The sequence below is a fragment of the Chelmon rostratus genome, chromosome 1 (assembly GCF_017976325.1).
Source record: "Chelmon rostratus isolate fCheRos1 chromosome 1, fCheRos1.pri, whole genome shotgun sequence".
Lineage (NCBI taxonomy): Eukaryota > Metazoa > Chordata > Actinopteri > Chaetodontiformes > Chaetodontidae > Chelmon > Chelmon rostratus.
In genome coordinates, this window is record NC_055658.1 from 8,894,348 (window position 1) to 8,917,805 (window position 23,458).

The window sequence follows — 23,458 nt, forward strand, 5'->3', positions numbered from 1 at the left end:
CCCTTTCATTTGCAGGAATGCCAGAAGGGGAGGCAAAGGAGCCGGGAAGGTGTCTTTCCCTGTCAGCAATTTCATGGCGGTCACCAGGGATACACAGCTATGTGTGCTACTAATTGGTCCCTGGTAACAATTAACCATGAATTACTAATTATAGTTTGAGTCTGTGATGAGGCCCTGTATGCAAAAGTGACAAATCTATGTGCTCTATAGCTGCTGTGAATGCCTCATGATGCATGGTTGATCATTTAGGCATTAAAAATATTTGTATTTATGTGTGTATATGTGCTACATGTTTATAGAAGCTGAACAGAACTGACCATTTGCTCATATGGCAGCGAGAGAAAACTGTCACCAACATATAGGACATTTAGATCTTATTACATATTTGATCTTTTCATTTTATTTCTGCAGTCAGTTACATGCATAATTCCTCTACTTTTATAAAGCTGAACATATGCGAGCCAAATTTAAACAACACCATCAGCACACACACACTCACATACAGCAGAAGCACTAGCTCAAGTAGTTTAGAGCTGCACCGTGTGCTTAAGCGTTCTGCATTTAAATTGTGTAAACATTTCTACCAAAAAAAGACCCGCTCTTATATTTTTCCCAGCCGACAAGTTTTTACGTTATCATACTAATCGCGTTTGAACAGCTGCAATTTGCTTTGGTTGAACAAAGGCATTCTAACTAGGTTTTAATTAAGTGTTCCTAATGACCTTAAGGAGATTAGAGGTTCGCCTTCTAATCAATACCAGGCAGAGAGGAGCAAAGGGAGGGGAGAGGAGGAGAGGGGAGGTGGCTAGGGGCTAGGATAGAGGTAGGGAGGAAAGGGGGTGGAGAGGAGAGAAAAGAGGAGAAAGCAAAGAAGGTAAGGAGAGAAGAGGAAGTGGAAGGTGTTGGAAGGAGGAGAATCAAATTGAATGAGGGGAGGAAGGAAGGAGAATAGGAAAGTGAAGGAATAAAACGGTGAACTTGATATTCAAATATTTGTTAAAAGGAAGTAATGGTCTCTACAATCTACAATTTGAAGGCAGATATGTGAGTTACCTGGCTGTCCAACAAAATGACAATGTGCTTTTAATGCTGAGCATCTCTCAACAAGCAAACACTCCCATACAGAGCATGAGCATTTACCCAGAGAAGAGCTTCAAACTCCTCTTTTAGCAACCCTCACCACAGCCTCCTCCTGTTCCTCTGAGAGGGTGAAAATGACATCACTCCACTGTGTCAGATATGATCATCAAGAGCTTTGTTAGCCAAGAAGAGTTTCTCTTATCCTCTCCTCATAAGACATTTGCATAGATTTGCACAGAGTGTGTCCACATGACAGAGAATCTAGTCATACATTGATTGTACTAATTTATTCGGCCGGGCGCATTCAATTCCAGAGATTGAAGTGCTATCACAGAAACGGGATTAAAACAGGATGACGATCGCACAATTAATATTGTCTCATTTTCTAAATTACTTATGTATGACTTATATTTGGCTAAATTGTGTTTGCTGGTCTAATAACATTAAGGGTAATAAGGTAAATGTAGGCTGTAAATGTAGCGTCTCTCTGAGTCTGCAGAGCAGCATGAATATGTATGGGAACATCCTTGGCCTCGCTGCTGATTAGGAAAAGTGGAATAAATTGATGGCTGGGCTGTGTGTTTTTTAGCAAAATACAATATTAGGTTGTCCGTATGGAAATGTTAGACACACACACACACACACTTACGCATACATACACACCTATTTTAGGCCTGATGCATTCAAGAACAATTTTAACTCCTGAATAATAGCATAGTGCTGAGTGCAAGCTCATCATTTGGCTTCCTTTGATTTCATTTTTTCTTTTTTTCTTTTGTGTGTGTGCGCATATGTCTGTGTGCAGCATGCATTAGCATGTATTCATAGTCCCACAAGCGAATACGTTAAAGGCACACCGTGCAGTTTTCTTGCAAATAAAGAAACACAGTGTTTCATACCTTGAAGTCTAAGAAATCTCCCAGAGCCATGGTGGCACATGCAGGACCCACAAGTGGAACCATTGCTCCATAGCACTACTACCACTACTTTTGGTCATAAAACTCACAGGGTAGCCTACCTATAGATAACAACAACATTTGTTTTGTTTTTTTTAATGATTTAGTTGCACAAACACACGCTCAGCTCTTCAGATATACATAGTGGTTATATCCTGTGCAGATTCCCTCACAGTCAGATACGGCCTTTGCAGGCCATCTCATGGAAAAGGCAGAACAGGTTGATGCTCACGCAGAAAAAGGATGCTGCGTGGGAAAAAAATGCTCGAACAGAAGCTGTACCCTGCAAAACGTAAACGTATTTTGGCTCTGGCTGCCCAGGCCGTACGCCCTGTAGGGCCACGATACTAATAGAGTGAGCGACACCATGGATGAGAGCTGAAGCTGGTTTGGCAGTGCCTTAGGATGCAGCAGCACAAAGCCCGCTAGATGCTGGCATCAAAACATTTCCAGCTGAGTGACTTCCCTCCAGTCAATAATGTTTTTTAGTCTTTGTGGTCCATCTTTCAAATTTAAGACGCAGTAGCTGCATCAAACACCAGAAACGCTGCAGCAGCATGCTTAGCTGGCAACTATGCTGGTCAGACTGAAAATGTACTTTGCTGTGCCGGTGTGAGGTTTATTTAGGCTATCTCCTCCATTTTCCTCCGGCACTTGCGTCATCCTGCCGTCTATACTCTATTTTGGTCACTTCTGTCCTCCACTCATACACCTCTCCCACACACCCAGCTCTCCACAGGCACCACTCATTCTTTCCTTCATTCACTCCGTTCCCTTCTCCCCTCCCCATGCCCTCAATCCCTCTTACCGTCCTCCACCAGCGCTCTTCTCTAAATGTCCTCTTCTTTCTTGTCCTTCTTTTATGCAGCATTTTCTATAAATAGATATAGATATATTTTAATCCATGTTCATCATTTATCCTCCATGGCGCTAAATGAAATGCACCAGAAACTAGATATAAAAACAATTTGGCTTTTCCCAGGCTTTTCAGATTTTATACCCTTAAGTCATAGGGTCCATATTGTGTGTGTGTGTGCGTATGTGTGTGTGTGTGTGTGTGTGTGTGTGTGTGTGTGTGTGTGCTGTGTACATTTTCTGCCCCCTATTGGGGTTGAGGCCAGTGACACCCTCAGGGCTGTGCTGTCCAATCCCTTCCATGCTGCGTTTCTATAGGATTGAATTAACCTCCTGCCTCTCTTGACAATGCACATACACATAATCATCCAGTCTCACACACACACACACACACACACACACACACACACACACACACACACACACACATGCACGCACACCCTTTGTCTAAGCCACCTTTACCCTGTCAAGGCTATATTATTAGCTTGGGGCACTTCAGCAACCATTATCACTTAGCTTCACCCACAAGAATCAACCTGCTAAATGTTTATTTAGCAGCTTATATCACAGAATAAATTGCACATCGCTGACTGCATGGGCTCAACAACAGCTGCAGTATCAAAAGTTTTGCTGGCTGTAAAACTTACTGCTGCACTGATGGCATGAGAGGGCAGAACGTCGTGGAAAACAGCAACAGCTGCCTTCAGCACCTCTTCATGCACCTTTAAGTTCGGATTTACTTCTTTAAGCTGGAAAAATGAACTGAAATGTCACTTTAATTCATTTTGCCACTTAGTCAGCCAGCACTTAACAAACACTTTCAAGACTTTATGCTTTGAAAACACAAGTTTGCTTCATGAGCACGACTTCATTTCAAATGAGTCAACAAACCAACACATTAACATCAGTTCCTGTGTTTCCTTAAACTTGTCAACAGATATACTGGCACTGAAACATTTTTCAACTTTTATTATGAGGTTTTTTTACGACATGGCAACAATTAAGGTTTGGTTAAGGCAACCAAAACACTTTGTTAAGAGTAAATTGGCTTAATTGTTCACCATGTGTATATAGGTTTAGATACAAGCATGTAAACCCACCATTTATTACAGTATTACAACTGACAGTATTTCTGTTTTCTATTTCTATTCTATTCTATTCATATCCTGTTTTATTTTGCTTTATTTTTTATTTGCGTAGTAGCACCTCGGAATGTCATTTCGTTCAGCTGTATGCATATGGATGGATGACAATAAACAAACTCGACCTTCATTAAATCCAGGCTAAAACGCAGTGTGTCACTGAAAGTTTGTTGGTAAGAAATGTGCCCTGTTGCACCAGCAGCCACACCCAACACTGAATCACCCTGGAGTACAATTCTGCATCACCCCAGCAAGGTGCAACGTTTTAAAAAAAGTCTGCACTGATGGTTGGTCTGTGATAGGACACCAACCCCAGTGAGATACGCTTCACATCCATTCACTGCCCCACTCTCCACACTTTTACACGCCTTCTGCCCTGTTAAATAACAGACACACTGCTTCCTGCATTGGCTCTGAAAGTTGACGGTGGACATAAATTGTGTGCTGTAACTTTATTTATTAATGTTATCCATGAGGTGATCCAACATTTGAATAATATTTGTATTTAGACTATAAGATGTTGTGCAGTGGGATTTTGTGAGTTTGCCAGCATACAGTGTGAACGCGGGTGTGATACTAGACTTACTGCAAACAGAGATGAGTTTGTGAAATTGTTTGTGCTCCAAATTCAGTCATGTATGTCGGTAGCGTACATATCAGGCCTGGTTAGGTCTAATTGGTTTTCTGAGGAAAAGCGGCGGCTGCATATCAAACCTTGCAGCTATCTATTGGCCACTAGTGGGTGATTTTAAGTGCCACTAATTCACTGGCCAGTGACACATCAGACTATTTATTAAAGTACACTAACTTAATGAATGGCCCATAGAATGGAGAGTTAAAACATTTACTGTCCTAAGAGAGAGATAGAAAGCAATGGACGCAGAAAGAGGAAGAGACGTGGGGGAGAGAGAGGAGCGAGTGAGAATAAATGGCCCCATCGTATAGAGTTAAGACGTTAAAAGTGCAAATAGACAGCTGACCCTCTTATAGCTCGCACAGGCAGCTCAAAAGCGCCCGGCCGCCTGAGCCACTTTACACCCTGTGAGATAGAGGGATGGCGGAAAGAAGGGGAAAAGAGAGCGGAGAGGATGGAGAGTGGGATGACACGGGAGGACGCTGGAGGAACGGAAAGAGGCGAGAGATGGAGGTGAGGCGAGTGGACGTAGGTGATTTATAGTTACAGTGAAAAAGATGAATGACAAAACAGAGTGAAGGATCAGAGACTGAATGAGGGAGACACAAAGAGCGAAAGAGGGGGAGAACACGGAAGAAGTAAATCACCGAAGGTTTGCACAAACGAGAGGCTGTAAATTACCCGCAGAGTGGTCCGCTAGTTAGCATGTAAGCTAAGTAGGCCATATGCAGGTTGATGGAGAGAGGTTCAATGGAGGGCGCGGGACAAGGAGAGAAGAAAGAAGGAAGAAAAACAAAGCAGGATGGATGTAAGAAACAGCCTGTAATTTATTCTGAACGTCATAAGAGTGATCTGGACTCACAATTATGTTCCTGTACTTTATCTATAAATGATATTTTCTGTCCTTTTTCTGTTTATTACATGGCAATATGTATGCCATGTATTTATTCTCTGTCTGTGGCCACATTTGTGCAATGGTTTGTTTGTCGCTGTGCACTGTGTTACTCTCCTTATCTCTGTATGTGTGTGTGTGTCTGTGTGTGTGTGTGTCTGTGTGTGCGTCAGGGGAGCTAGATGCTGTGAAAGGCCATTACCACCGTGAGTCCATGTCACTAGGCCTGTGAAACCCAGGGGAACCCCACCGCTGATACAAGGGGATATGGGGATAAGACACACACACACACACACACACGCACACACACACATACCCAAAGGCACATAGAAATTTAGACACATATAAATAGAGCTTACAAATGACCGCATGCAGACTCCACAATACTGAAAATTATAAATCACACATGTCAAAATGAAAACACTACTACCATCTACACACACACACACACACAAACACACTTACATATAAATATAAATATATATATATATATATATACACACACACACACAAGGGGGGTTAAATAGCCCCAAAACAGGCCTTTGAAACACCATCAGTGTGAAGCTGCCACACATTAGCACTTTACAGGTCAGAGCGCCTAAAACAGATATGGTCACCCTTGGAGACTGACCCTGTTTGGCACCGTATTAGGAGGAGAAAATCACATCCAGACTTTCTCCCAAACCCAATAAGAACTGCTCTGAATGAAATCAGACTCCAGTGTGAGGTCTGGGTGAAGCAGCCAGTTTGTGTAACCGTGTTACTTATATGTTCCACATTTTGAAGAAATCACAGATTTCTGAATAAAATGGCCGGATTTTCCCCCCAGGACTTATTTTTTTATTTAAAATAATGCATTATATGAAATACATGTCCTGCTGATAACAGGCCACAGTCGTGGCTCTGGTTTTCTTCATGTCAGATAATTGTTGATCCTTTAGCAGCAGCAGCTAAACTTTGTCAGCTGTGACAAAACAGAGCTGGTCAGTAAAAAAGTGCACCTCGAAACACCTCAGCATGTGCTTTCCTCTTTTGTCTGTATTCTTAAATTGATTCTTCTTTAAATTCTGTTATTTAACATGCTCCTTATTTAAGAGCGACATGTGTGTTCCTACTCTTTCTCTTAACAACTACTTCTACTACAGGTCCACATAGCAGTGCAGACTGTCACAATGAACATTTCAAAGTAAGATGATTAATGACTTGAAGACATGGCAGGAAAGCGTTACAGAGACAAACAGAAACAGCATTAGAAACATGGATCCTCGTCCTCCGGGAGATTGAGCCTCTCCTCTTTATCTCTCTCTGTGTTTGTGTCCCTCTCTCCTACCTGTGTGAATGGTGTGCTTGAGCTTTGCCTCGTGTGTTTGTTCTAGTCTGTCCTCTTTCCGGGTCTCCATGGTGGACAGATGGTCGTGTGGCTCAGGTGTTATCTGTTTGGCGGCACCTACAAGTTGCTTGATGTCCAGTTGGATCCATACTCTTCATATATGTTTACAATCTAACTATAATTTTGTCTTCCTGATTGTCTGTACTGTGATTTTACTATGTTGATCTATTCTATACACACACACACACACATATGGCATGTCTGTACGTCCAGGGAGAGGGATCCCTCCTCTGTTGTTCTTCCTCCATTTTCTTCCGCGTTTAAGGTTTGTTGGTGAGTTTTCCCTCGTCAGAATCGAGGGTCTGAGGACAGCAGTCATACGCTGTTCACATTATAAATCCTTTTGAGGCAAATCTGTGCTACCAGGTTTTATAAATCAACCTCACCTGCTGAAGTTATGAGCGTACGGAACGGTACGGAAAACGAGAGATTCCTCGCCGTGTGCATTCCGCTCACACACATGCAGACGGAGTAGGCTGGTTTACTCCAGGAGCTTGTGTGTGACATATTAATGAGGGCAGGTACACTTTGGTTTGTAAACTGGTTTCAGCACAGGCTGTTTTTAAACTAGTTCATCAAAGCTCAAATGGCCATCAAATCACATACCTCCCTTGTTAATGAATTTTCTTTCGAAGCGCAGCTCATTTATACTGAACGGATGTAATGGAGGTATTTGAATAGAAAGGGGCCTTATCCTTTGGATTTGGATTCATTAAGTTGTGGAAATATTGGTAACATTCAACACTTCATATCTGCGAGGCAGCTTCTACGACTGTCTAGACTAATGGTGCCATTAGGTGTTATGGGAAGCTATAACCGTGTGTCATTGGTATAACAGTGAAACTTTATGCATGTAAATGGAGAATGAAATGGGGCCGAAAAATTAACCCTGCGGGACCCCCAAAATAATGTGTGCTGTGGATGAACTGCCTGTGGTGACTGGAAATGCCTCATCAGACGGCTGGGTTTTAAAAAACCCAGCTCATCACAATTATCAACAGCGGCAGGTCAGGGTTATATCCTGGTTTTAGTGTTGAACAGTCACAATAAGCCGTGTCATTCATTGGTCAGTTATGCTGAGTAGAGTCGAAAGAGCCGGTGCTGCGTTTTATTTTCTTGGATACAAAAGAGAAACAACCAGCAGAGAAATATTCAAGGGGGAGATTATGAGAGAAAAGAGGAGGCAGCAGAGGAGCGAGATAAAGGGACGAAAGATGCTCAGAGAGAGACAGAGATAGATGGAGAGATGTAGATGAAGCCAGAAGGTGGAGGAGGAGAAGAGAGGAGTTAAGTTGGCCATTAGCGATGCGGCGTGTGGAGCCCATTCTTACATGCGTTCCACAAGGTTAACGATAAGAGCCCCTGAGCAGCTGAAATGCTCAAGTAGCTTTTATCGTATCATAATAATGAATCAAAGATAAAATAAAATAAATGAACTCCAAAAAGCAAGCAAGTAAAATAGAACGTATGTGCAGAGGGCCGGTTGACCAGGCAGCAGCCCAAATCGAAAAGAGAGGGAGAAATAAGAGAGACGGAATAAAAATCTCGCCCTCTTTCAGATAATATCTTCTTATGTCATCTGGTTGAAAAATATTTGCCTGCGGGTCAGGGCTCCCCCTGTTAGAAAAAGGCTTCTTAAAACGCTTCACGGCTCTCTGCTACATTAAATATCTGGCCTCTGCATCCCATTTACTGCTGCTGGCTATTAGGGAGAGAGAGAGAGAGAGAGAGAGAGAGAGAGAGAGAGAGAGAGAGAGAGAGAGAGAAATAAGGAAGGGGAATAGAGTAAAAGGAAAAAAGGGGGCATAAAGGGATGTCTGAAAACAAAAAAACACAAGTCAAAATAATAAAGGAGAGCAGAGGCTAATAGCTAAAAACACAGCAATTAAAGAATCAGAGAGAGAAACAGCATGAAAAGCCTCAGTTCGTTTGTTTTCTTGTCATGTTTGTTTATGCTTTTTAGGATCTCTTCTTTTTAATGTTGCACACAGTATGTCAGTGTGTGTGTGTGTGTTTTGTGCCCTTGGCCATTCTGAATGGACAGTAGTTAGCCACCCACCAGAGCAAGCTGTTACCACTTCCTTCCCCTACCCTCCTCCTCCCGCCCCCCTCCTTCCCTCTCTCTCTCTCTCGTCATTCTTCGCTGCTCTCTTTCTTTTGACCTCACATGAAAAGACGGCCGTTGAAACGCAGGACAGTTCTGGTGTGACAGTATCCCAGAGTTCACCTCAAAGCCCATGTTTGGATGCTCTAGACGAATGCTTCGATTAGCATGTAGCAAATAGATGATAATCATGCTCCCTTAGTTCCACAACTACAGCTCTAGTGGCCTTTAACAAGCCACTGAAATCCATGATAAGCATCTGAACACTTCTAAAAATCTCTGGTTATGTGTTGTGCATTTCTTGACCTTGAATTAGGTTTGAAGTTCTGGTGGGATAGCCGGTTTCATGTGCACCCTGGCTGGGTTACAGTTAGGGTTTGTTGCTCCGTGCAGCGGGACGGTTGCAGCGCCCCTGTTTAATTTCTCTCCTGTGCTGCTGATCTTGTATGCACTGTCCCAACTGCTATCAATCATGAAACATGATTTTATAGCTCTGGAGATTCATCATGGCTGCTATTGGCTTCAACGATCATCAGGAAAAGAGTAGAAAGATGACGAGTTTCAAAGTAATCTAAGCGTGCTTGCATGTATTTGATGATGATGTGTCACTGTGTTCAAGTAGTAGAGCCACTTTCATGCAACTTTTTTGCAGGACAAACCTAAATTTTTTCTGTCTGAACGTCGTGTAAACATGAACTTGCGATGTAGAGCACTGCCGGAAACCTTATAACCTTTTAAGTGATGTGTCTATCGTGTGGCGCCACTCTAAAAGAAAACTCACCCGTAATTGGAAACAACAAAATGAATGTTAAAAAAAAGAATCAGAGCCAAAAGACAGGTGTCAAAACTGGAAGCCTGGTTTTAATTGATATTGCTCTACTGTAATAATCCTGAAAGGCATAGTCTGGAGTAACACATGTAATGTTTCAACCCATAGTAGTTTAAGTTACAGAATCATAGGTCTCTCTTTTTGCATTGAACAATATATACAATGTGAAATAAATACATTTACACAAATGGACATTATTGTTGGAGCACACTTGTATGATACACGTCACAAAAATATACAGGTTACTGTTTCTTTTTTTTTTTCATTTACTGATGTGAAGCACATCTAAAATCTACGGACATGTTTTTAATAACACTACAGGGTCTTGTCTCGTACACAACTCCTCTCCACCGCGCAAGGGTCCTTTCCTCTTTAAATATGCTTTGTATCCAAATGTGTCGTCTTTCTCTCTCCCTTAAATATTTTCTTCACATTTGCAAACTCGGGCCGCAGGGTTAGCTGCGGCACGAGTGGGAGTGAACATTTGGGGCTTAAATACAACTAAATGACTAAACACTGTAGAGCTGTAGATAGACACAGTTTGGCCTTAGCAGGTTTAAGGGGCAGCCGTGGTAGATGGACCATCCTGCTTTGTCTTAAATAACCTTCTGCTTTCTGGCTAAACTATTGGTACATAGAGTATTCGCAGCTAATGAGTCTAAGTTCCAGATGAGGGCGATAACATGGTGCCCAAAGTGCAACCAGGTCAAACTCTTTCTATCTCTGGCTCTGCAAAAACCCAGACAGTCCTTCCTCCAACGCTCCTCCTAGAAAATACCAGTTTGGTTTGTTGTCATTTATGTGGTTTAAACACGAACTGCAAGATCATCTTAATAGCCAGAACAGCGTTTGGATGTATAACCCAACACAAACTAGTGCAACTCTTGTCTCGTCGTTGGACGGTCATCAACATATTGCTTTTTAACTAGAAACTCAAATTGTTTAAGGGAAATCACTGTTGTCTTGTACATGTAAATCATATGTTGGCTATGAGCAGCAAGTTATATCAAAACCTCGGAAAGAATGGCACAGTCTCCCTCCTGATGTTAGCCGGTGGCTTTGCTCGTTTTCAGTCATCTGAAATAAAAGCACTTCTGCTTTCACTCTGCGATTCCAGTGATCAACTCGCAACGACCAATTGACATCAATTTCAATTCATTACTTGATTGACACTCATAACTTGATGCTTAAATAAATTCTACAAAATCAGTATTTGTTACTGGCAGGGAAGTAACTTCATGCTGTAACATGACCGTCAACCCAAGTCCAGCTCAGCCTTAATCAGCTCAGGGAGACGTGCACCATCTTTCATCGTGACCAGAAGTACAAAGGATGGCTTTAACAACTGACAACAACATAAAAACAGGAACAGAAGAGAAACAATAAGTAAGAAAAGAGCACCTTTCTTCCAGAAGTTGTTTGTAGATTATTGTACAGCGGATGAAAAGAAATATCATCACTCTGACAGCGACACAGTGTTTGAAGCTACAATCAAAACAGGAAGTTAAACTCTGTCATCGGGGACTTCACTTACAAACATCTTTTATGCACCTGTGAAATAATTGGTATGTATATTTCCTCTCTAAAAACATTACATGTTTAAGACCTTTGATGAGTCCTAACTCCTGACTTTATGCTATTTGTAGCCCAGAATCTTTAAATCTACAAATGTGTATAAAGAGGTACAATGAGTATAATAACAGGGGCCAAAGCAGAAACATGTCCCACAATGTAATGAGTGTGTGGTGAAGAGAAAGGAGAAACGGCAAGTGCAAACTAAACATGTCAAGCTTTTTCCCATTAACTCACAAAAACCTTTAGTCCTGACCTTCGCCTCACTTCCCATCACTTTTTACTCTTTGTTGTAAAGCAACATATTTTCCTGGAAATGAGCTGAAAAACAGGACACAACAATGGGGGATAAAAAGGTTTCTCATCTTCATATTTTCTGAGTGCTGAAACAGCAAAGATAATGAGTGAGCCGAGCTGTATGGAAGGCAGTTATGTACAGCGAGTTTATCAAAAAAGAGTCACCTACAGTTCTGAATTACTCAAATGTCCTTTTCATTTCTTGTTATTTAAACCTAAAGATATACAGTATATTATTTATTCTACAGGAAAAGTTACACAAATGATCCCTTTTTAAATACTTGTATGGTGTTTCTTCATTTAGATACTAAATATTTAATTATTTATGTATAGTTTGGTAAAGATGAATACTGTAATTTGATCTTGGTGGTCTAGTTAAGTTTCTAGAAGAAGAGCCTTATATCCGGTTCGGTTCATTGGGAGAGAATCCGGTACCCAGACCCCCAGCGGACTGATCCGACAGACAGACAACATGGCCTCTACTCTACTCTGTGTTGTCTAAAGAAGAAGCACACGGCACAAGAACGGGAATCACCACAAGAAAAAGTACACAGCAACGCCTCCGAGGACTCAACAGAGGAGGAGAACGGATCAAACAGAAAGAGGACTTTAAAACAGAAACAGATAAAACCAAAGAAACAGGGTTTTTTCTTGATAGAAAAAACAGCGAACATGAAACACACATCGAGGCTGAACTAGATTTTTTTTCCTTTTTTCTCAATTTTGTTTCCAATAAAATGTCTTATGTTAGAATTATAATCTGCATAATTTACAATATACAATGTTTAAGAAGGCTGAGAAAATACCCCTTACTAATAATACTGATGTTTGATACAGAGCGTGTGATGTTAGAGATCGACTACACTTAAACTGCAGCTCTCCTCAACTGTGACAAGTTGCCATCTTATATTAGATTACACCGTCATCTAGATTACACATTTTGGCATTGTTGTTCATTCTTATCCGGCTTTAGAAATTACATAAACTGACAGAACAAAAAAAAACATTAAAATTTTAAAATTCCTCGACAGTCTTTACCTGTCAAAGCTGAAATCAACATGGGATGTCAGACAGCTTCCTGTTAGCTCAGCTTTCCATTTCTTGCCTCTAGAAACAGGCATTTTTTATGTTGACATTAAAAAAAATCCTATAAAAAATGCCCACTTAAAGTCTGTGTGGTTATGGGTTAAATTAATTAAGATAATTAAAAGGACATTTTCAAAAATGCTACTGGAGGAGACCTCTGCATGTCTACTTAAAATACATGTTATGATGTAGATTTACATTTAATCTAAAGACTGCCTATTATTCATTTGATCAATGTAGACTGCATTTGGCAGGACTGTTGGTTTTTACCATTACAACATTTAAGACTTCCTTTAAAATAAAGCGTCTGACGACAAGAAGCTAAACAGCAGGCTAACACGAAGCTGTCATGTGTTGTTTTATTTGGCTGATGTTCAGTACCGGTTCCCTCAGAGCACAGATCCAGATTTAGTCATCTTATTCCGACGCTCCCCACACTCAGCCATCAGTGGCTGAACAAGCATGCACCTCAGGGACAAAAACTGTGCGTCGCTGTATTACGGTTGATTTCAAACAAAGAACTGTCTTGTTTTGATCAGATCAGAAGTGGCAGCAGGAAGAGCCTGGTCACCAGAACCAGTGTGATAACTGCAAACTGGATGTTGGATATCTGAGCTGCTTTTGACACCTCCTTCGCCCTCCTAACAGCTACTCTTCACACAGCTTTTACGTGACGGCAGCATCAGCATCTCACGGTCCTTATTTGTTCCTGTCCAACTCTAACAAGGGAAATATTGACTGTTGTCTAATAGCTTATGGCAAGTTACACAGAGAGAAAGAGAAGCTACAAACTCTCCTCGAATCCCCTTCCTCTCTCTCCCAAATTTAAGACTGGCACGTCATGTTAATATTGCAGACTTTGTCCAAATGCGCAAACCCTCTCCTTTAAAAACCACTATTGCTCAGAGTTTTCTAAGATAAACGCTGATTTGTTAATACATTATCACTTGTTATATTTATATATATATATGATAATTGCTGAAAGTGGTCAAGCTGATAGAAAAAAGGAAAGACATATTGATTGATTCAGTTTTAAGAAGACAATATTAATAACAAAAACAAAGCCGTGTTATATGTCATATACAGGATGACAGTTATTTACAACCCTAATACTGGTATCATCGCTAAGATTATTTTCAAGATAGAAATAAAGAAAAAAAATAAGGAGTTTGAAAGCAACAATAGTTGTTCTTCAGTCAGTTTTGTCAGCACACCTTTCCCTCTGGTTTGTATTGCGTTGAGTGACTGAATCTCCCTCATCACTCCCTGAATGAGTCACAAAAACATCTCCGTACTGACGCACGAGATGAGCTGGAAATTGCGAATGCGACGGAGCAAGGAGGGGAGCACTGACGTGACACTTCGGGGTTTTCGGAGTTCGGGTAATGAGCGTGGGCTGGACTATTCTTCATGGCACATTGACAGACTGAAATCTCTTCTGACTTGTGTGTGGAGAGCTACAAACCTGGACCACTGAGCGGCCAAAAACCTTTCAAACAGACGTCGAATCACAGGAGGAGTGTTTGACAGAATATCTAGCGTCGCAGAGACTGTGGGCCAAGCCTACATCTACCAGCCGGACAAGCAGGAGTCCAGTCAGATCAAGTCTTATTTAGTTATCTGTTGGCAACATTTTTTACTGAGAAACTCTGCCAATCAATCTCACCTCAAGTGGTTTGATTATTTGAAAGTATTTTCAGCCACGTCAAGTGTGCAAACACTCATCCTGTGTGAATACTGAGCAGTTTGGGAGGCCAGGGTCACTGGTCCTCACCAAACACCACAAATAGTAAAGCTGAAGTTGAAGTTGGGGAGTCATGGGAAACCAGGAGCGGGATTTAGGGAGAACCAGAAAGTGTTTACGGCAGTGGTTTCCAATCCTGGTCCTTCGATCTCTGCTGGTTTTCAAAAGAACCAGAAACATCTCAGATAAGTGGTGGAGGTGAAAACCAGCAGTGCTCTTGAGGTCCAGCATTGAAAGCCACTGGGAGATCAAACAGAAAGAGTTTTGGGTAATGACAGTAAAGTTTGCTGGCATCCTCTGAATGGATGAGCTCCATTCTTTGGCAGGGCAAGTCTCCTCTTCTTTTCTTTCTGTCCATCCATCCAAATTTCATTGTACATGTAATGTGACAACAAGCGTCATTAATACTTCAATGTTCGTTTTTTTCCCCACTCGTCTTCTTCTTAAACACTTAAAAAACTCTGTTGGGGGAAATTGGGGAGGGAAAAGGAGACACGAGTGCAGTCTTACAGTCTCTCAGGACTAAAATGAAGAGTTTTCAGTTTTTTTTAAATGTGTCCTCATTTAAGTTTTGTCATTAATAACATCTTAATCGTTATTAAATGCATAAGGGTTTTGCTGTCGTCAATGTTCGGAGCCACCGTGGTAACTGGTAAGTGAGTGTTAATAGTTTTAAAAGGAAATATCGTCTTCCCTTGGTAACGGGGGTCAGTCTGTCAGCATCTTCCCCAAAACAAAAGGTCCAGGAAGCGCCCTTTTGTCAAAGATGGTGGAGGTTTCGGGGTTCAGGTAAGACGTTTAGGTTACTTGTTTATTCATAGGGGGGATGTGTCAGCAGACATACTTCGGGGACATATTTCTGTGTGTGTGTGTGTGTGTGTGTGTCAGAGTGTGTGCGTGTAAAAGAGCAAGAGGTCATTCAAAGTGAGAGTTTGAGTTGAAGCTCAGGTGGTCCAGACTGGTGTCTAGCTGTCCTTCCGTCTACTCTCCCGTCCTCAGACCTTGGCTTCCAGCAGCTCCAGGAAGAGTTTGTGCATTGGGACTTTGCCGTCCTGCTTGATGCTGTAGAAGTGCTGCACAGCCTTGGTGGAGGTCTGGCGGAGCAGGGGGAGGGTCATAAGCAGCTTGCCCGTCCGGCGGGGGTCCTCCTGGTGCTGGGAAGCCTCGTAGTCCTGCAGGGCCTCATGGAGCACATCCTGGAGCTTCTGCACTGCATCCACATCTTCAATGTGCATGGAGTCTGCAGACAGAGGGAAGGAAAACACATGACTGATACTGATGACATGTGATTTGTACAGTATCTTACATGCAACATATGTATAAAAAGAAAATAGGAGGTTATTGGTTTGATTTATTTGTCATTAATGGAACATGAAGCAACCAGACAATGTTTCTATGAATAAAAAAAGAAATTCTGTGCGGTGAACTCTCTGACTGACTGACTGAAATGCTTATATTCTGCATTTTCCAGCTATAAAGCCAGGCAGGGTTTACAGTGCAGGAAGCTGCCACAACCCTCTCAGATAACGTTTACAACACCGTGTGTCTTTGTTGGTGCCTGTGTCCCGTCCGTCTGCGGTGTTTATGCTCAGTGCTGCAAAGGGGAGAGGTGCTAAAGATTCAATCCAAAATCCAAACAGGCTCAATGTAGTGATGCTACTGCAAGCCACAACTCAGGGTTGGAAGTTCTTAACAGTGTAATGAAACGTGGTTTTTACGAATATTTGTAAGCGCAAAATACTTTAACTTTAAAAGTAGAATTATGAATTAAACACTTCAAAATATTAGTGTGTGGTTTGACAGTGCTCTGTCATGTCGATATAAAACCCACAGTTTCAAGTAGAAAATAAATCCAGGAGTGGGGCTTTAAATGCAGGGCCTGCTCCCACCTCTGTCTTTAGAGTGTGGGTCTGTGGGTGTGATGAATGGACAGACAACGAGACGGGTGGGTGGAGAAAAAAAGAGATAGACTTGTAGAATGATGGAGAGATGCAGGAACACCTGAGAGTCTGTGTGCGTGTGTGTGTGCGTGTGTGAGTGCGCATAAGTATTTGGCTGCACACATCTGTAATCTCTCTTTGAGCCAGCATGTAAGGTGTGTTTCAGCATATGTGGCAGAAAAGGCTGAGAATGTCCCTCAATGATAATGCGCCATATTGCCCCGTAGGGAAGCAAAGTCTTAATGTGAGCTGGCCTTTAGCTCCCAACCTCCGATCAATGTCTCAGATCAATGGCTACATGCATGTTAAATAATAATCACATGGCAACTATTGATAGGCCACTACACCCCAACACCCACACGTGTATACACACACACACACACACACACCATAAGAGACCTATAAAAGGTATTTCAAAGGTATTTCATGTTTAGACACAGACATGTGCACACACAAGCTGATCTGTTCACACAATATAAACTGCATGGAGCTCTCGAAACACACTGCGTCATCATGTGTGTCTGCAGGTAGGTAGAAGAATATGAAAACATGTGAGCAGTATTTCCATAGCAGCTTTTGTTGGGAGCACTTGTCATTTTACTGTCTTCTCTATCGTTTTTAGGGTCGCCGTGTATTTGATAGCACCATGTCAAAACAACAGAGGTGTGAATATTAAACACACATTCCTGAGCTTTTATATATATTGAATGCTACTGTGCGGAAAGTGGCGATCTGCATGCACGTGCGTGTGTTTGTAGAATGTTACCGGTGCATTAAATTAAAAAATCTTGTACGTATGTATACAAACACATGCTCACACACACATGAAAAATATAACGTGTGAACACAGCCACACACACATACACGAACACAATCAAATACACAGTGTTGGATCTATAGAGAGTAATGCATGTATCAGTATGCAGGAGCAGACCAGTCAGAGGGCCAGATTCTACAGGGATCAATAGAAAACTCAGCTTCTATCTGTTCTCAAATTTTCTACTTTTTCACAGTTTCAACGTGAGTGGGTGGTCCACAATAATTTGCTCAGTGGTAAGCAGTATGACATTATTGTTTACATTTTTGTTCATATGCAAACATGACATATCATCTACTAACAATGTAAACTGCCTCTGTCAGTTTGACTCACTTTAATGTTGCTTTTGTTTTCGATATTGAGGCTACATTTAGCTGCCCCTCATGCAGCATCTCTTGTTAATGAAAACATATGAGAACACGTTAACAATATATTCTATGTGACAAGACATAACAAACACGTACTAAATGTACAAATTAACGAGTATTATTGTCACAAAAGACAATCCCCTTCGCCTTTTTATTCTGGGATTTCTAATACGTGGTTACCTGAAGTACAGCCTATAATGACCACCAGTTAAAATGAAGTTTAATGAGTTCCACATTGTTTTTGATTAATTCTGTGTGTTTAGTATTTAAGGTGCTAGACATGGCTGCTGCCTGTGCTGTGACCTGCAGGACACTCTCAAGTAAAACAGCAGACGTTAATGAGCAAGAGCACAAAAGGCTGTTAAAAACACACATGTTAACATAGAACTCACACCGGCGTGCACACGCACACACGCACACACACACACACACACACACGCTCAGATAGACACACACGTGCCTCCTGTTTCCCATGGCTAGTTTGGCCGTCTTTGCATGTGGGGCACGTTTGCTAACATTTCTTAAGGCTTGGCTTCATTAATGCAGACGATTAGCATCCTGTGAATTAATTAGTGTCAGTGCCCTTCAAAATGCTAATGCTAGCATTCTGTTGTCTTGAAGAGCAGTTGGAGAGTGTGGGCAATGATGCAAAGTTCTTATTTTGGCGTCAGCTGTTTTGAAATCAATCAGTTAAAAGAATGACTATTTCAAATGTGAGCTTTCTCAACAGTGAGGTAAGCTTTGCTAGATAATTACTCTCTGGATTTATCTGGATATATTCTGGTATATTCAAGCTGGCAAATATATTTCAGCTTCAGAAAGAGCAACATGCAATTTCCAACGGCAGAATAAAATATATATTTCGACTGACATTTCGTCAATTAGTCATCTACCTTTCCAGCACTTCATCTGTCTACAGTCAGATAGTAACAATGATTTTTATTCTTGTGGTAAATATCCTTGTATACTGTGACATTCCTGACATGTTACTCAATATGAATAACACAGAAAAGATAAACACAAGACAGAATGAAGATGCAGAAGTGTTGATATCAGACTGTAAACAGAGTGAGCTGTTTTGGTATGTCTGTCCCTCTCATGTACTGCTGCTGCAACTAATGATTCTTTTCATTGTCGATCATTTTCTCTATTAATTGATTAGTTGTTTGACCTATAAAATGTCAGAAAACGGTGAAAAATGTTGATTGATGTTTCCCAAAGGCCAGGATCAAACGAGACCTCATCCTCACACGTCTTTTTTTTGTCCTCAACCCAAAGATATTCAGTTTACTGTCACAGAGGAGACAGAGGAGAGAAGACACCAGAACATATTCACATTATATTAAAAAGCTGGAATCACAGAATTTTGTCTTTTTTTTTTAATTACTGATATTGATTAACTGATTATCAAAATAGTTGGCGATTAATTTAATAGTTGACAGCTAATCGGTTAATCTCTGCTCAAATTGGAAACACCATTCATTATAACCCACCGGTTAAGTGATGTGTGGATTTGCTGCAGTTCTCTGCTTTATATCTTTGTAAGATAAATGTCTGTGGTTTCTGGCTGTTGATCAGGCAAAACTATTACCTAATGCATCTGTGTTACCTTTCAGTTTGCCTGCTGTTACGTAAATTTCATTTATGCTTTTGAAATCTGTTGTAATGCACCAACATGTAAACCGCTCTGTCTCTCTCTTCCAGAGCCGTCAACCAATCTAGGCCAATGGAAATCTTAGAGGCAACAAGGTCTATGTAACACCTGTTTGGCAAATAATTCGTCACGATAGCAGAACCATACAGCTTTCTCAACTTTCAGTCGGCAACATTTATAGACCACCAGACATGCACGCACAAACAGGCAGGGCCAAGAGATTGATTGTCGCACACAGCCCACAGGAAAACAACATGTCGATATTTTCTGCATGTATATAACAGTATGTCAGTGTGTGAGTGAGCATTCCTTTGTAAATGCTCATATTTAAATACACACCAATCTTATATGTTGGCGTGTGTTTATGTGTGTGCCAGAGAGACGAAATCGACATATTTGACAAAAAGAGGGTCAATGTTTTTGTGTGTGTGAATGTGTTGGTGTATGTGCGTTGATGGTGACAGAATCAGAACAAAAGGCCCCTCCCTCCCTATTCAAAGCTCTCCCGTTGCATTCTCCCATTTAAACACATTGTATTGACAGCTCCCCCCTTGTAATTAAAGAGTACTGAAGAGCTGGCCGGCTTCCAAGACAAAGTTCAAAAGACGGGTCAGGGGAGGAAGAAGGCGTGTGTGTGTGTGAGAGGGAGTGTGTGTGCGCGTGTGTCAGTCAGCTGTCGATGCAGCTGGACACATCAGAGAGGGGGCTTTATCGACAGACTTTGGGTTCTAATGATTTCACCTTATTTAACAGGCATCTGAAGAGACGACTATGCTAATTGTAAAAGGGATTGCCACTTTGTTTGGGGATGGGAGGTGGGCTTCAGATTGCCTCTGTGTGTGTGTGTGTGTGCACATAAAATAACTGTGGCATATGTGACTATTAAGAGCATGAAGAGACAACTGTGTGTGCCTCTAACAGAGAGAGTGGAGGGTTTGATGACGGCAGGAAAAAATGTGTCCGAGTGTTAAAGTATGCATCATATATCACTGTTTTGTGTGTGTGTGTGAATGTGAATTTCTCATGTTGTGTGGACATCTGTTTACACAGTCACATTGTGGGGACTCGCCTTCCTTATGGGGACAAAACAAAAAGTCCTAATTTTAAATGAGTCCCATGAGACTGGAGAGTCCTAGGATTAACTCTTTCTCCACTAATCATGTACTCACAAACTCAAAACACAGACACAGAAAAAGCATCAGCTGAGAGTGAATAATGTCAAACCTGAGTTAGCCAAAGCAATGGCCTTGAGAGTGACAAATTCCTCCTTCTCTAGCTTCATACTCTTGTATTTCTTGACAAGCTGAAGGATGGCGTTGTTCAGATCCAGAAGTCCAGCTAGCTTCGACTGGTCCTCGTCCATGATGTAGTCCTCAGCATACACCAACTAAAGAGAAACACAGCGAGGTTGCAAATAAACATGTGTATATATGTCTGTAATAAGAGCGAGAAACTAACATAAAGCCAAAGACACTAACTTTGTCTTCAAAGGACAGTGAGCGGTACACAACACGTAGGATCAAGATCTCCATCCATGCGCTCTGCAGTAGACTCATCTGGTCTGCCAAGGACAGCGTAGAGAAACCTGGGGGAGATCGAGACAGAAAAGAAAAGTGCAAGAGATGATCGTTAATTGAACATCTTAGCCCCAAAAACATTTAGCGAGAGAGTGCAGCAGTCTGTCGCTGTGCAGAAAGAAAAATGTGAAAATCGAATGCAATATTCTGTATGTGGAAAATGTTGGGCTGTTCTTGTTTTTTTACTGTAAATGAAGGGACATTTAAAAGTAAAACTGGGGAGGAACAAAGGGGATGAAAAAGAGAGAATGAAGCTTGTTTTGAAGCTGGTGAGGTCTTCTCTCTTCCCTCCCTGCCCACCCTCCATCCATCCAGTGGAGTTCTCCTCCTCCTCCTCCTCTTCCTCTCTCCCCTGTGCCCAGGGCTGTTCTCTGGGGAAAGGCAGGCCTTATCTCCCTCTGACACAACCTCCATGGATCAATGCTGGCCATCGCTGCTGCACCGCTCAAACATACACACTAATTGCCGGGATGGCCTCAAAACTCTGGCTTTCTCCGGTGTCAATCCATGTCTTTCTATTTGCCTACGTCTATATCTGTCCTTCTCTCCAATCGCAATCCATGGCTTTTTATCTGTCAGTGTCTGTCTACAGCTGACCATCTGTGCGCCTGATTCTGGCTTCACCTTTTTTCCATCCGTCTTGATGCGTCTTGGTCTGGATATCCTGTATATCTATCTCTGTTTCACAGTTTAGGTCGCTGCCTTTTGATAGTTTGGTCTGTTTTGGTCTTTTTTCCTGCTATCATTTTCTCTTCTTTATTTCCTATCTGTCAATTACATTCTTACTTAAGTGCACAAGACTCTTGCTTGTTGTCTCTGTCTTTCTCTTTCTGTCTGTCTATCTCTTTAATGGAACACCTGCCCACTCACACCTTTCCTCACAGCTGTCCTCTCCTCACACACCTGTCCATTCACACCTGCCTGTCTGTGTTTTTGTGTGCGTGTGCAAGCCTTCATAGGCACAGGCAAAGACAGTGGCCCATGTGAGCACACCTGTCAGACCTCACTGCAGCCCTCCAGTGTGTGTGTGTGTGTGTGTGTGTGTGTGTGTGTGTGTGTGTGTGTGTGTGTGTGTTTGAGATAAGCATCCTGCCAGGAGAAGCAGGCAGATGAGAAGGAAGATATTTCTTCAACAACATCTGCCGCAATGTGCCTCCTCTTGAGATGGTAGGTGTGTGACAGTGTGTGTGTGTGTGTGTGTGCATTTGGGGCTCTTATCTCACAGTGTGATGATGGGTAATGGCAGGCGTCTCATTATGTTCACGTTGCAGGCTATTGTTGTTTGTAATGTGCTCTAATTCATTCTATCTACAACATCTCCAACACACACACACACACACATACGCACACACACACACACACACACACACAGCATCCTCTATTTATATATATATATAAAAATAGAGGATGCTTTTGCACACGCATACACACACACACACATGCATAGACATAAACGCATAGGAACACAATGGAATGAATCCAAATGTGTATGATTCACACATGAACACGCATACGTGCTCACACACACACACACACACACACACACACACACACACACACACACACACACACACCACAGTGAAGAGAGCAGTATCGTTGCCAACTGGCAGTGTCTTCTTCTACTTAATGAAATCATCAGAAGGGATTAGAGGTGAATTTCTTAAGGGGGTCTTCATGCACACACACCACACACACAAACACCCACACACGCATCATCAGATGTCTTTAGGGGGTCCTTAGGACTTCACCACTCATCGTGGGCAAGTGAAATAAGCACAGGCATTGCTAAAATTAACACACACCCTTATTGAATCTGTTCAAACCCTGGGGTCAAGTGAAGAGAAGAAGACATGAGTGAGGGGTTACTCTCATTTAATAGTGTCACTAGTTGTGTGTTTTAACTTGTCCCTGTGCGTGTGTGTGTTTTCAGCGCTCTGGCATTAGGAGCAGTCCGGAGGGTTCAATCAATTTGCACACATCCCTCTGGTGGAAGTTGATCCAGGGGCCAGTGGGGGCACACATGGCTCACACATGGCACACACACACACACGCGCACACACACACACACACACACACACACACACACACACACACACACACACACACACACACACACACACACAGGATCTCAAAAACACAAATACTGAAGTACACAGGAGGTGAAAACAATAATTTAAACATCATTCAAAACCCATCCATGACTAGCTACCGTATATATTAGTAATGTGTTTTGAACTGACATCCCATCAACAGCCATCTCCCTCTTAATTACACACAACATGCACATATATGTGCACAGACACACACACACATATATATATATACACACACACATACACACACACACAAAGGAAATACCAATAATTAAAACCCCTGTGATTAATTTATTGAGGTGAAAGTGCAGCTTTTGTTATTGAGGTACATCGATGATTTTACCAGGATGTGGTTTGTGTGTGTGTGTGTGTGTGTGTGTGAGTGGTGCGTGAAGGCATTCTGTGTGCTTTTGTGAATATGTGTATGA

General features: G+C 41.9%; 1 protein-coding gene across 3 annotated transcripts in view; it reads right to left on the reverse strand.

The window, feature by feature from the left end:
• Positions 1-9,906: 9,906 nt before the first annotated feature.
• esrrga (estrogen-related receptor gamma a) overlaps positions 9,907-23,458 on the reverse strand; it is a 65,965-nt gene continuing 52,413 nt past the window's right edge. For all 3 annotated transcript variants that reach the window (XM_041934231.1, XM_041934224.1, XM_041934238.1), the window contains exons 6-8: positions 20,839-20,945; positions 20,585-20,747; positions 9,907-15,821 (exon numbers count right to left, since the gene is read on the reverse strand). In XM_041934231.1, the coding sequence (XP_041790165.1) occupies positions 15,577-15,821; positions 20,585-20,747; positions 20,839-20,945 (515 nt within the window). In that variant the 3' untranslated portion in view covers positions 9,907-15,576. The remainder of the gene's footprint in view (positions 15,822-20,584; positions 20,748-20,838; positions 20,946-23,458) is intronic.